The sequence below is a fragment of the Mastomys coucha genome, unplaced genomic scaffold (genome assembly GCF_008632895.1).
Source record: "Mastomys coucha isolate ucsf_1 unplaced genomic scaffold, UCSF_Mcou_1 pScaffold5, whole genome shotgun sequence".
Taxonomy (NCBI): Eukaryota; Metazoa; Chordata; class Mammalia; order Rodentia; family Muridae; genus Mastomys; species Mastomys coucha.
The window spans coordinates 56029786-56044378 of NW_022196911.1; the positions used below are offsets into that span (position 1 = coordinate 56029786).

The 14593-nt window shown below is 51.6% G+C and overlaps 1 protein-coding gene across 1 annotated transcript; it reads right to left on the bottom strand.

Annotated features, from left to right (window-relative positions):
* Positions 1–4750: 4750 nt before the first annotated feature.
* Natd1 (N-acetyltransferase domain containing 1) lies at positions 4751–14268 on the bottom strand. The gene is made up of 3 exons (XM_031352650.1): positions 14077–14268; positions 8569–8687; positions 4751–7824 (listed from the first exon to the last, which is right to left on the bottom strand). The coding sequence occupies exons 1-3, from the start codon at positions 14171–14173 to the stop codon at positions 7708–7710; spliced, it is 333 nt and encodes a 110-aa protein (XP_031208510.1). The 5' UTR covers positions 14174–14268; the 3' UTR covers positions 4751–7707.
* Positions 14269–14593: the final 325 nt, after the last annotated feature.

Genomic DNA, 14593 nt, shown 5'->3' on the forward strand with positions numbered 1-14593 from the left:
AGGCTGGCCTCAAACTCAGAAATCCACCTGCCTCTGCCTCCCAAGGGCTGGGATTAAAGGCATGCACCTCCACTGCCTGGCTTAAAATTTTATTTTTAATTGTGGGTTTGTAACTGAGGGGGGGGGCTGGTGCACATTAGCACAGGTGTTTCAGGGGCCCTGGAACTGTACAGATGCTTGGGAGCCACTTAATATGGGTTCCAGGAACCAACTTTGGGTCCTCTGGAAGAACAGGAATTGCTGAGCCATTGTGGGTTTTTAAGGTGGGTTCTGGGTAACAGATTTTTTGTTTGAGATTCAACAAAGACCCTGGGCTAGGCTGGGCTGCTCATTTAGGTAAAAGATTCATTATTCGAGTTACTAATGCCATGGACAGACATAGGGGCAGGCTCATGGCAGGGACTCTGAGGCAAGTTCAGGAGCATGAGGCAGAGTAGAGGTCCCTTCACACAGGTCTCAGGAGAATAGGGAGGCTTCATGCCAAGTGGTTGGTGAGTAGATCACAGCATAGGTCTGTGGTCAGGCTGTGCCTGATGCTCAGGGCATGAGAAGGGTCAGGAATCTAAATCCTGGAGGAAGGATGAGAGAGGAGTTGTGCTGCCCTGGGTGGTCTGTGGACCTACTGGAGTCAGCAGTCTGAGCCAGTAAACTTCCTTGAAGATATGGGACTGGCACCTGCCATTCTCCTGGCATCTGGGCACCTAAAGAGCATGTTTAAGGGGCCACTGACAGACAGGTTTTGGTATGGGATTTGATATTTCCTTTATAGCAACTGCAGGAGAGAGGTTGCTGCAAGTGGGAGTGACTTGAGTAGCTCCTAGCTCCAAACTAACACTGAGGATCCAAACCCAGTCCTGATGCCTATGTACCCTGCACCCACAGTTCCATTGCCCCAAGTCCCAAGTAGAACTTTCTAAAACCTCTGCTCAGAAATCCTTGACATATCACTCTTGCTCTAGGGTTGAAATTCAAGGAAGCCAGTGCAGCCCTTTCTCACCACTGCCCCTCAGTTCCCTAGCCAGCTGTACTGCTGTTGTGTTCTTCAGGTCACACAGTGTGCTCTGTGTCAGGGCCTTTGCACATCCTGTTCTTGCTCCCTGTGCTAGATCTTCTCAGTTTGTTCTTCCTACACTCTATCTGTGTTCTCTAATAAATTACAAGCTATTTCCCCCAATCCAAATAAAGGGTGGAGCATGGGTGGAATGCACACCATTAAGTTCATATGACAAGAGTGAAGGGGAGGGCCCGCAATGGCTGAGGCCTCAACCGTGGCAGAATCCCAAGCACATGCTTTTCAAAGGCCCCTTCCAGGATGGACCTGAATCTCCTACATCCCATTTGCCTTGGGATCAAAGCCTTGTACTGTAAGAGCACAGGTTTTTAGAGTTCTTCCCAAACAGGTTTGGGACCCTAGGCTTGATTTGCAGCCACAGGCTTCCTGGGGTCCTTAACAACAAAGTATCTCTGGGAAGTTTTCTTTCCAGTAAGTTCTGCTTGTGACCACACCTTTCCTAATGTGACTGTAAGCAAGCCTCCCTGCTTTACTTCCTGTCTCCCATATTTCTGTCTCTGTCTCAAATGTAGGGAGTAGCTTTGGAGTGTATTTGATCCCGGCGGAGGTGGATGCTTCTGCCCATAGCACCTGGGAAGTGAATCCTTTGCAATCTTTTAAAAAATTAACTTATTTTTAATTTTTCCATGCTTTGGTGTTTTGCCGGCATGCATTATGTCTGTGTGAGCTGGTAGGCCAAACTCTCCCTACCCTACCCTCTTTTCTTATTTACACCCTGTAGCTTGCATGAGCCACTCACACATCTGCTTGTTTACCCATAAACCCACCTGTCCATCTGTCCACCCATCCATCCCTTCGCCCATTTATCTACCTGTCCATTCCCTCATCCATTCATTTACCCATTTGTTCACCCACCCAAGTTTATTTTGCACCTGTCTATCTACCCACCTGTGTATCCATCCATTCGTCCATCTGTCAGCCATCTATCCATTATTCCATCTATCAGATATTTTGTGCACTATGTATATGCCGTGCACTGATCTAGAAGTAATGTCTTAGTAAGTGAAAGAGAAACACTCTGTAATGTGTAGTGCTTGCCTTCAATCAAAGTAGTTGGGAGGCTGAGGCAGGAGGATCAGGAATTAAAAGGCTCAAACAAACAAAGCAATTTTGAGGCCAAAGAGTTTGTAAGATCATGTCACAAAACCAAGTGAAGTAAAAGGAAAACAAAGTCCAGAAGATAGAACACAGGCTCCCAGTTCTGGAGAACAAGAGTAAACCTGGAGTTGGGCGGGGGATCAGGTTGGTGAAACTTGATAAACTCCTGAATTAGGAAGAAGGACATAGGATCCATGAGGGTTCAGCCCCTCTCTGTGCTGGTATGAGGAGCTGACATCCACAGTGCTACAAGCTTCACCATGACACTCATGTTGCCAGGAGCTCTGTCTGTCCTGGCTTCCTGTAAGTCAAAATCAATCTTCTCTTTGTTGTTTCTGTGAGATACTTTGGTCATAGCAACAAGATAACTGACTAATGTGATGGCCTGCTTTTCTGAGTTCACAGATACTTTTTTCCATAGCCAACAGATAAAACACCAAAACTCTGATTCTCAAAGAGGATCTCAATTTGAGGTCAGACTGGGGTACGTGATGAGATCCTATTTTATTTATTTATTTATTTATTGACAGGGTTTTTCTGTGTAGCCCTGACTGTCCTGGAACTCACTCTGTAGACCAGGCTGGCCTTGAACTCACAAATCTGTCTGTCTCTGCCTCCCAAGCGCTGGGATTAAAGGTGTGCGCCACCACTGCCCGGCTGAGACCCTATTTCAAAAACCAACCAACCAAAAGCCTGGTTCTGGGCATCATAATACACGCCCGTAGCTTCAGCACTCAGGTGGAGGCCAGAGGAGACCCATCTTTTTGTTCTTCCAAGACAGGGTTTCTTCTGTAGCCCTGGCTGTTCTGCAACTCACTGTGTAGACCAGGCTGGCCTCAAACTGAGATCCGCCTGCCTCTGTCTCCCAAGTGCTGGGATTAGAGGAGTGTGCCACCACTGCCTAGCACATCTTTTTTCCACGCATAGCTCATTTGGATCCATTGTCTTGAGGCCTATGGTAAGGATGTCTATCACCTATAATGGTGACTTAGAGGAGGCTGCTCATCTCCGCGGTGCCAGGAAGCAGACATCTTCTCCGGTATCTAACTCCTACTGGCTGCACCCTGAAGAGCCTCCCTTACCACGCAAGGGCACCACAGGCTGTGGACCGATCTTTTAACACACAGACCTTGAGCACAGTCCAGATCCACACAGTAACACATTTCCAAGATTTCGGCCACTGGAGAGGATCAAATGTCCTCTCAGTCCCACAGCATGCCTGGTTGGAATTCCCTCATGCTTCTCTCTCCTGCAGGAGGCTGACCTTCAGGAACAAATCTTCCAAGTTCTTGGTCAGGCCTTATGGATCCCATCCCTTCCCTGATCCCAAAGTTTACCAAATCAGTTTTCCACCTAATGCCATGCTTCATGGCTCAGGTATGCACCTTGGACCCTTAAGATAAACTGCTCCCAACATGAAAGCTCGGTGCTGGGATCTCTGCCAGGTTTGCTGTAGTGACAGAAGGTGAACTGATCCTCCTCTAAGATCTGGCTTTGAGGCCCATTATTCTCTGGTTTTTCTATCAAGGTTGGTTGCTGTGGATGGAACCAAGAACCTCATGCATGCTGAGAAAATGCTCTATCAGGCCTTGGCCTGTCAGCAGACGGGCACCACTGCTCAGGATGTGCCTCTGCTTAATCTGATGGTGCGGACTGCCAGTTCTCTGTTCACCATAAGGGGCTGCTGACCTGTAACCCACCCACTCGTCAGAGCCTGACCTAGTACATTTTCAATTACGTTTTTTTTTTTTTTTGTGGCGTGCTCCTGGAATTTGTTCATCAGGGAGAACCCTCAGAGGCTACATGATTATGGTGTTAACTCTATCCCTCCAGCTTCGTGTAACCTAAGGAACTTTGGGAATTTTAACATTTCTAGAAGTTCTCTGCCCTAAATCCCACATCAGTACCTGAGTGCTCTTCATTTTCCTGTGCCAGCTGACATTGCTGGTATTGGGACTGACCTCCTAGAAAGTTTCCCAAAGTTGTAAACATGGGATTGTTGATCTGTCTCCACCAAGCTGGAACCCATGAATGATCCCAATGTTGGGGAAAATGGACCCCTAAAACCTCACATGAAGTACATGTACCAGAAAGGCCATGCACTGAAGCTCAGCCCCCAGTGTAGTGGTGGCTAAAAGTGGGGCCTTTAAGAGATTTCTAGGTCATGAGTGCTAGAACCCTTAGGCATGGGTTAACCATTACTGCATTACTGTTACTGTGAAGGGTGTCTGGACACGCTTCCTTGATCTTCTGCTGTTTGCCACAGACAGTGCAGCAAAAAGCAAAGTGTGACCCTTGACCTTGGACTCTCTAGCCTGGGGAATCCTAGAACCAATCTGTTCTTTACAAAATGTTCAATCTTGGTTCTACCGTGACATCATATTATAGACTAATAAATGCCACAGTGATCACCTGCTTTGAAGGCAAAGTTTGAAAGACCTGATGGCCACCCCTGTGGCTCTAGCCAGGGCCTCCCAGCTAGACTTGGGTGTAGTGACTGATGAAAACACTGAAGAGTGACAGAAATACCACTGTCAACTGCCCTTCTCAACGCACCAAGAGAAAAGCAGAGAGCACCTCTGACAACCAGAAAAGCGTCTTTAATATCTTGAAGCCATAGGACACAGCTGAAACACCTAAATGTGATCCCCGAGGTTGCAGTTAAAGGTTCAAGCCACAGCCTCACAGGACCTCGTATATGAAACTTAGGGCAATGAGCTGGAAGCAGGACCCTGAGACTAGTAAAAGGACGTGTGGGAGGACTTGAGCCGGCCCAAGTCCTGAACTGAGGAACAACAGGTAAGTGGCCAGGTGCTACTGGGGAGTGTTCTGTTCATAAGCCAGACTTCTAGATGCTGGCCATGTACCTTGCAACTCAAGACAGAGCCCCATTTCAGCCCTTCAAAGGAATAAAGGAATTTCTAGACATTTTATCTATGTATTACTGAGGTCACTTGTTTCCCAAAGTAGACATCTGACCACAATACACAAGCTGGGAACTATCTAGGGGTCAGGGTTTTAGACCCTAGGTTGTCTAGTTGTGTGGGTTGCAGGCTGGTGACCCGCTTAATCTGACCTTGTCCCTTCAACTGCAGGACAGGCCGACAGTGGTGTCTCTTGGGATTTGCATGAGAATTAAGGAGGGGCTGAGACCACAGAGCCTGAAACTGCTGTGCCTCTCACTCAGTGCACTAGCCACCCTGGCCCACCCTGTGCGTTAGGTCCCGTGTAAGAGGGGCTGCAGGAGCAGATTCCCTTTGCTCCCATTTTGGAACACTTGCACTGCTCCTGTGTTTATCAACAATTCTGTCAGGAACCCCTAAATGACCAACTTCAGGGCAAAGAGCAGCTCACGCGTCAGATGCTAGTATGGCACCATTAACTTGTAGGAATCCCTGTAAAGCTGTTGCCCAGCAGTGAGGAGTGTGGCCTCTAGGGTAAAACTAAGAGGTTCAGATAATGTGGAGTAGGGATATAGATGGCAAATTCTCCAGACCTGGGCTGGGATCCTGATGCTTATTGGCACTGTTGTGCTGGGAGACCTCAGTCAGGCCATGCAGCCTTTGGAGCTTAGACTCCCCTCAAGTGGAGCTGTCCAACTGTGCAGGCAGTGCTGAGGATCAAGAAATAGGTTGGGCACCAGGGAGGACCCCTTCCTACACAATCTATCTTGTCCTATTTCTTCGCTCTGGGGCCCCGACCTCACTGTGCCTTAGTCTTTTGTCAGTGACCAATGGGATCATGCAATGTGTTCAAAAGTCAGAAAAGTGAGGGGATGCAAGTCCCAAGACCAGCCTCGGCCCAGATACTACTTGTGGCAGGTTCAGAGTAGGAAAGGCACATGAGTTACTGCCTGTGTAGACTGGGCAAGGAAGAGAAACCCTAGGGTGAGATCCGAGCACAGCACAGACCTACTGAAGGAACATGAAGTCTAGAGTGGCCAGTGCCTAACCACAGGCTCCTGGAGTGATTCAGGACATGGAACAGGTGTTGGGGGACAGGGGAGGCAGATGGGATAGCACCAGAGTGGCCCAGTTGGGCAGTATTGGCCAGGAGGAAGAGGCAGAGATATAGTTATTGCTACACCGCAAGGCTGTGAAGCCTCCGGGGCACAGTCAGTGGGACTTTAAGGCTGCCAAGGCAGTGAGGAATGCTCAGGCCACCCTGCAGGAACTTGAGACAAGCCCACGGAGGAAGCCCAGCCACTCCTCTTGGGTCCACATGATTCAGGGCCCTCATTCAAGTACTGTATTGTAGACACGCTGCCACTACAGCTGTCAGAGCAGTCAGCAATGTCTTCTTAGAGGCCCAGGGGTTTCTCTGGACCATGAAGAGTCCCTGTCAGACAGAACGGGGTGGCAGAGAAGGGAGGCAGTAGTGAGAAGTATGCTGGGTTATCCTGGAACTCTAGGAGGCTGGAAGAGGAGCATCAAGAACAGGGTAAAAGCCAGAGGTGCAGGAGGTAGGGAGATGCTGAGGGTGGGGACCGTAAGGGTCCGTGCCCATGACTGCAGTGGTGAGTGAGGCCCAAGGGTTCTGAGCTTAAGACCTCCTAGCCAGGATGCATGGCTTCCTGGTCCAGATTTCAGTACTTCTGCAGAGTGGGGAGGTGTCTGTGCACAGATGTCTGGAGCAGCCTAGACAGCAATGGGGAGACGGCCAGAAGCCAGGAGTACTAGAAAAGAAACGAAATGGACTTTGTGTACCACCATCTCATCCATCTCCACGGTGACCCACAAGAAAGGCCCCGGTAAGTACAGCTGAAGGTCAGAGAGGGCTGAGGGTATCAGACTGCTCAGTAGACCACCACCAAGCCTCCGACTCCTGCAGGTGAATACGTGGGAAGGCAGACCCTCTGATAGGGAACTTGTTTTCTTGCAGAACCTGCAAGAGAAGCCAAACAGTGTGGGCACCCAAGAGAGGAGGACGTCCCGTCACCTGCCCTGTCTCTTGTACTCATGTGTTGGTGTACATGCTCACAGGTGGGCCTGGGCCAGAGCTGGATCCGCTGCTCTCTGCCACTGCCCCACTGCCTGTGCCAGGGCATGGAAGTCTGAGACAGAGAAAGGGTTAGCACTGGCAGTGGCTAAGGCTTGGCACCTCCACTTTGGGGAGCTGGCACACAGGGTTCCTGTTGTTCTTCTTGGCTCCAGGAACATCCTCCTCACTTTCAGAAAGGACACAATGCCAGGAGGTGGTGGCAGGGACTCTACGTCACCCTCTTGCTGATCAGAGCAGGGACCTGGTAGCTAGGCCAGAGGGGATGTGCAGCTGGTAGGAGGACCTCAGCAGAGCCGGAGGATCTCTGTGGGAAGGGGGTCTTGGCCGCTTGGCCTGCCCTTTATCCCACTCTGGATTTTCACACATCCACAGCCAGCAGCTGGTCCCCAGAATCCTGGATGAAGGCTGCAGACGAGTGTCCTTGCAAAAATAACTCTGAGCCTGTCCCCATGGGAACAGGTTCCTGAGAGCACATGAGCTGGCTGAGGCCCACACAGAAAGCCCACAGGGTGCGCTCCTACACACAGTGGCCAGGGTCATGGCTGTAGGCGTTCCAGGTACTGTGGCAGGGGGTTTTCTTTGACATACTTCTGGATGTACCAGCAGGTGAGGTGGGCCTTCAGGTCTTCCTCCACCACGAAGTCCAGAGCAGCCTGGGTCAGCAGAGGAAGAATGGCTGTTAGAGCAGCGGCTTGCTTGGGGACTGTGGACCACTATAGCTCAAGAAGACTGGTAGTCACCAGCCCTCTGGTACTGCTCCAGGTTCTCCACGCGGCTAACCTTCCCACTTTGCCTAGACCAGCGTCTTGAGTTCCCTCCCTGGTAAATGGGTGAACGCACAGATCGGTCAGGTCCTATATGGCAGGGCACGAGGCCCTGGAAGCCCCACAGGGAGGGTAAAGAGGCCTCCTATCTAGGAGAGCCAGAAGCAGGGAGTAAGGGAGGGAGACAGGATTGGGAAACCAGTATAGGGCTCTCCTAGGAGTACAGGAGTGGGGGCTGCACCTGAAAAATCGTTCTTTGCTTCACCTGTAGTTGGTCCTCAGGCAGCCTGGAATTTTGAAGTGCTTGGAGAGAGGCAGGTGGAGATGGAGGACCAGGGCAGGAGGCCACTGACTTGGACACTCATCCACTCTGCATCACCAAGGCTAACTAAGCAAGTACTGCATGCCAAGTACTAGTCCCAAGGTGGAGTCAGGCTGCGGGGCCACCTGCCAGAGGGTCTAGGAGCACCATAAGCAGGTATCCAGAGCTCTCCCACTGCCACCTGCAAACTCTTGGCCAGATGGGCCTGTGAAGCTGTGGTGTGGTCTACAAGCAAGTCAGCGTTAACCACCAGTCTATCTTCTCTGCAAGGGGAGGGTGACAGCCGCATCCTGGTCTGCTGCCCATCTTACCTTGGCCAGGTGCTTGGCGATGCCACGCCCACGATAAGCATCTGGGACTTCTGTGTGTTGCAGGTCCACCATCCGCTTGCCCACATACTCATAGAGCAGGACAGCCCGGTCATGACATCCTGGAGCGAGAGAAACAGCTGAAGTGTGGCCTCCAGGGGCCCTCGGAGCTTCGTTATTCCTGGCAACCCCCGCTGTGGAGGACAGGGTGAAGGATAGTATCCGGAACCGGACTACCAGTGTGCTGTAAGAGCTGAATGCTGAATAACCCCTGGGCCTCAGTTTTCATATGCCCAGTGTAGGGTCATGATGGCATTCCGCAGAGGGCTGTGTGTAGTGTTCAACAGGGGCACTCTCTGTAACAGGCTGGTGCTAACAACACACAACTACCCACAGATCTTTGCTACTGTCATTCTCCTTAGCTAACCCCCCCCTTTTAAGGTCCAGCACAGGGTATGACCAGAGCTCAACAAATCCTTGACTTCAGTGGAGGAGGAGGAAGCAGGAGGCAGTGGTATCAGAGCATAAGACTTAGCCATCATGACCTAGGTCCTCAGCAGAGGTTTGGAAGGTAACTCGTAGTTTCACAGAATCTAGGGTAGAAGAGTCCTGCTGCCTTAGTCCCAGTGGGAAGAGGAGTCCAACTGCTCCAGAGGGGTCCAGGACAAAGCTCATGGGCTGGAAAGGGAAGAGCAAAGGAAGAGCACGTACAGGCAACGCAGGAGAGGCCCCGAAGTCAAATGGGATCATAGGGTTCCCTAGCAATAGAATAAAACAGTCAACGTCCGTTCATCCGTCTGTCCGTCCGTCCGTCCGTCTTAGACAAGGTCTCAGGGGGCCTGGACTGGCCTAGAACTTACTAGAGCTGGGCTGGGCATGAATGCTCTACTTTCTTTCTTTTCTTTTTTCTTTGTTTTGTTTTGGTTTTTTCTAGACAGGTTTTCTCTGTGTAGCCCTGGCTGGTCTGGAACTCATCCTATAGACCAGGCTAACCTTGAACTCACAGAGATCTGCCTGTCTCTGCCTCCGGAGTGCTAGGATCAAAGGTGTGTGCCACCACTATTGGGCTGGATGATCTACTTTCTCAAAAGCAAATTGCACTTCACGTATTTTACCTTTTAAACAAGCTGCATTTTACATGTTCAAACTTTCATGTGCCAAAGAACCAGCTCCTAAATGCTGCATGGGTCCCCTGCCTGTACCAAGCGTTGTCACAAAGGGAATGAGCCTGTGTGACAGGCTCAGTGGAGAATCGCATTCCACACACACTCCAGGAACCTTCCGAGGGTTCCGCCCTCAGTGTACAAGTCTCCTGCAAGTTCCAGGAGGGAGACTATGACTCAGATCATTTTCATAGGTAGACCCCTGAGATCCAAGGTATGCAATCACACAGGGGTTGGAGGCAGAGTGCAACCCTGACCTCCCCTCTCCAAGTTCCTTCTCTTCTTCTGAGATAGGGTCTCACTATGGAGTCCAAGCTGGCCTAGAAACCAGAGTGCTGCAGTTGTGGACAGGCTTCACCACAGCCAGCCAGAGGGCTTTGTCTCATGGCACTATGCCCTCTTCTTCCCACCTCCAGACCTAGAATGCCATCTCTCTTCTCAGCCAGCTCTACAAAGGCCATGGCCTTCTCCTGAGCTGAAACTCCCTCCTTAGATTGATTTATTCTGGGGCTGTGCCCATTTCCCTGGCCAAGGCCCAGCTGTAACCTCCACAGGCACCCCCCCATAGCTGCAAGACATGGGACCCAGGTCCGGTTCTGTACTTGGTGGGGTCAATTAAGTCACTGACTACCCACTATGCTCTGGCTGTTTTTGGAGTGAACAGAACTGACACAACACTCCCTCATATTTTAGTAAGGGAGACACAAATGATAGGAGACTCAGGAGATGGGCACAGAGAGCAGAGAAGGGGTAGGGAGCAGGGGTGAGAGCTGTCATTATAAAAAGGACATCTGGTTCTTGTGCAAAAGACCTGAAGGAATTGAGAGATCAGGACACTTAGGTGTGAGGAGTCCCAGTGGTAAGAGCAGAAGAAACAAAATCCTCAGAAACCCAGAACAGCAAGGAAGCCAGAGTGGCTGGCCCTAGTGAATCAGGCAGTGTAGGGAACCAGGTGATGTGGATCCTAGGGCCACCCAAAGCCCAGGTTAAGCTCCCAGCAGTCTTGGGGACAGGAGCTGGGGGGCTTGAGGGCTTGAGCTCCTGCAAACTTGCTAACATTTTCAGTCTCTTCTTGCTCTTAATCCCATAGAGCCTACTTGGGCAGCCCTGGGATAGCACAGTGATTTTCTGCCTAGGCCTTTGGTGTCTAGTTGTCACTGTCTTGTCCCCACAACCCCACCCAGAGTAGACACCCAGGAAATATCTCTCAAAAACCTGCTTCTTCCTACCAGATGCCTCCTGAGACTAGAGGTGGGCCAGTGGCATATGGCAGCTCCAAGGCCTAGCCCCTGTGCCTTTGGATCCCCAGAGAACAGCCAAGTCCCCAGCAGGTGTTTGCTTAGGCCTGCAGAGGTTCATGGGCTTGCTTTGAGATAATGCCTGCAGGCTCCAGCCACAACCAAACTGCAGCCACTAAGAGTTTGATTAGCTGCTTGCTGATCTTCCCACTTGCCACATCTATACCCAGGGCTTCCCAGTTGGATGCCACCTTCTTAGTCCAGGTTTTCCCTCAGAGGCTCCCTCCCCTGACTGTCTACCACCATAGGACAGAATGCACACGTGGCACTGCCAGCTATAACGACCCCAACACCCATGCCACAGTGAGTAGTCACTGCCACCTGGATTAGTGGCAGTCTAGGCTAGGCTCTGAGTGCCCCAGACCTAGACAACCATACAGTGCTGGACAGCCAGAAACCGGAGGGACCTGTTGGGTTCAGTTCCAGTTCTGTCTTCCTACCTGGGGGTATAGAGAATTCTGGGAGGGATTGGAGAGAGCTTTCATGCAACAACTAGCAGTCCCAGAGTCTGGAGAGCTGGCTCAGCAGTTAAAGGGGCTTTTACAGAGGACCCCATTTCAGTTCCTAGCACCTATGTCTGACAGCTCATGGAACTCCAGCTGCCGGACCTGATGCCCTCATTTGACCTCTACAGACACCGGAATGCATGTTATCTGTATGCGCACTGCACACAGACACAGACACACACACACACACAAATAAAACAAAAACAAATCTTTAAACACATACACACAAACCCCAAGTGGCTGACCCTGGCTGAGGGAAGTAAGAGAAGGCCACGGAAGGGGTTGCAGGTGTGGGCCTTATCTCACATCTTCTAACCTTCAGATGACAGCAACCCTCGGAAGGCAACCTGAGGTTCCATTCTGGACTAGCTGTCCATCAGCCTTGTGCCTTGGTCTCCCACCCATGAAACAGTGGCTACATGCTTAGCATTTTCAGAACTTCAATCTGGGGTCATGTACACTTGAGTTCCAGTCTCCTCCAATCAACAGCTCCCTCTGTGTTTGCTGTCACACCTGCTCAGGACTTAGACATTTCTTCGCACCCCTGCTCACATGCTTGGTCTTGCGCACTACCCAGCTCCCCACTCTGTCATGCCCCACAGTATGCTCCCCATCAGCGCAGCCTTAGGGTTCCTGGTCCATGACATCTGTCCTCTTTCCAAGGCACAGTCAGGAACCCGCAGCGCTGAAGGTCAAAGCCATACCCAAGCTCACATTTCCAGATCTTATATTTATTCACTTCCCTTGATCTCTTAGCCTTATCCTACCTGTCACGCTCCTCTATGGCTGCACCATTCCTGGCTGCTCTGAAACACACAATGGGAACTGCAGGGCCTTTGCTCTCAAAGGCTTCTTCCACAGGGTGCTTTTCTTCATGGCCACAGCTGTTTCTTGTCTTTCTCAGGTCTCCACTTAAATACCACCTGCTTGGAACTGAATGCCAAACAGCAGCTCGGTCCCAAAATACCCTTCTTTCTGCCCAGCTTCACTTCTCCCAAGGCCTTTGTTTTATGAGGTATTATGCAACTCGTTTGAGACCCATCTCCCTCTTTAGACTGCCCAGCCCTACAAGTCCTGGGCATTTTGAAGACTGTAGGTAAATAGTAGGTACTCGGGAAATTGTTGGCCCATGCTGTACAGGAGGAGAGGAGGAGAGGTCGTCTGCCTCTAGCCACTCTGCTTCCCTATGGACAGGACAGCAGGTGGCAGAATGGTTAAGTTTAAAGATATGATCTGTTTGCCAGCTCTCAGAGCACTTTCCTTTTGACTGGACCCATTTGGAAGAGAAAGAAAGAAAGAAGGAAAGAAAGAAAGAAAGAAGGAAGGAAGCAGCCCAAGTGTTCTGCCTTTCTCTTTGTGGATCTGATGCACCTCCACAGTCACCTGGAGAAGCAGAGACTCCCTGGAACTAAGAAAACTTCAGAAAAGAGGATCTGAAAAAAAAAAAAAACCAAAACAAAAAACCCTCAGATAAGGCCTCTCAAGTGATCAGGGCCAAGTGTCACTGTCAGCTGAGCTACCATCAGCATGACAACAGGACTTGTTTCTCTATGGAAAGAATAGGGCAAGGGGCAGCTGGGCCCAGATTTGAATATGACTCTGGTTTTGTTAAGGCTGGGCAGGTCACACTTCCTGCAGTCTCGGCCTCAGTTTACTCATCTGTAAGTGGGGCGGTGTGTCACAACACAGGAAGTAACAGCTGCCCCCACGGTGGTTAGGTGGCACAAATAGGAGGCTAGGCCTCTTCTGCTTGTGACCAAGTGCAGGTCACAGAAGGTTGGCTCAGGAAGTCAGGATAGGCAGCTTACAACCTACTGGCCGACCACACACAAGTGCATCTCTCCAATCAAAATAAGCGCAGTGGCTAAGTCAGGTCTCGGATGTCCCCTGAGGGGCTAGCTCAGAAGAGTGGGCTACAGAGAGCTCAAGGTCTAATATTCCACAATCTTTTCCAGCCCCTAGAATCAATGGGAGGAGTGTTGGTCTGCTGGTACAAACGCTACAGAACTAAGGCCTTGACCCCTCTATCTGGTTTTAAAAGTAGCCATTTATCTATGTTTATCGGGACTTGCTGTGCACCAAATGTGTCATTCTGAACCTTTACTGCTACTGCATCTCATCCAAAGCGGTGTGCACTACAGCTATCCCCACTGCAGATTCCGGGAGACCGAGGCACACATCGACTAGACAAGTTGGCCAAAGTCTCAGAACCACCTACCGGCCTCCTCCTCCAGGCCACACTTTCCCTAGGTTTTGCCCCAGGCCCGCGCAGGCTCCTCCAGGGCGGCAGGAAGCAACCGAACACCCGGGGGGTGGGGGGTTGCAGGCCACCAGTGACCTACTCTCTGGGACCCAGAGTGGCAGCCCTCTGTCCGCGATGCCCGAGGTCGGCTGCGCTAGCAGGTGCGGGCTGCCTGGGCGGGCGCGCTCCGGCGGTGCCAGTCGGGGTTCGGCAGCCCTCCCGCCCCGGGATCCGTCTGTCCGCCCGCCCGCAGGTCCCGCCCCGTCCCGCCCGCGCGCGCGCAAACAAAGGCAGCGCGGTACCGTTGAGGCGCACGGAGAACTGGCGGCGTTGGCGGTCATGCTCCACGCGGATGGGGCCGCCCTGCTCCAGCGCGATCGGCGGGGTAGCGTGCGCCATCGCGCGCGCCGAGACTAGGGACCGCGGGCCGCAGCGAACTGACTCTTCGGCGGCGCGGGCCGGGGAAGGGGGCGGGGCCGGAAATCAGCTGTGAGTCACGTGCGCTGCGCGCACGGTCTGTTTGGATACATTCCTGGTGTCTCTTAAAGAGACCGCGCTGCGCGTTTCGCTCGCGGCTTCAACAATGATGTGCTGGTCCATCAAGAGCGCCGATTGTCCTCCCGAATGTCCCAGAATATCTTTAGGACCCACATGGACTCATATGAAAAACACGCTATGATCTGTGGGGCAATTCTGGTCCTCCCCGCGATAGCCATCGAATATTAGGCATTGGCCTCACTGCAAGCCTGAGGCATAGATTCCTCAGACCCCGATGCAAGGCGTCGATAGGCTTCGCTCAGCTGGAACTGTGTGGGCTGG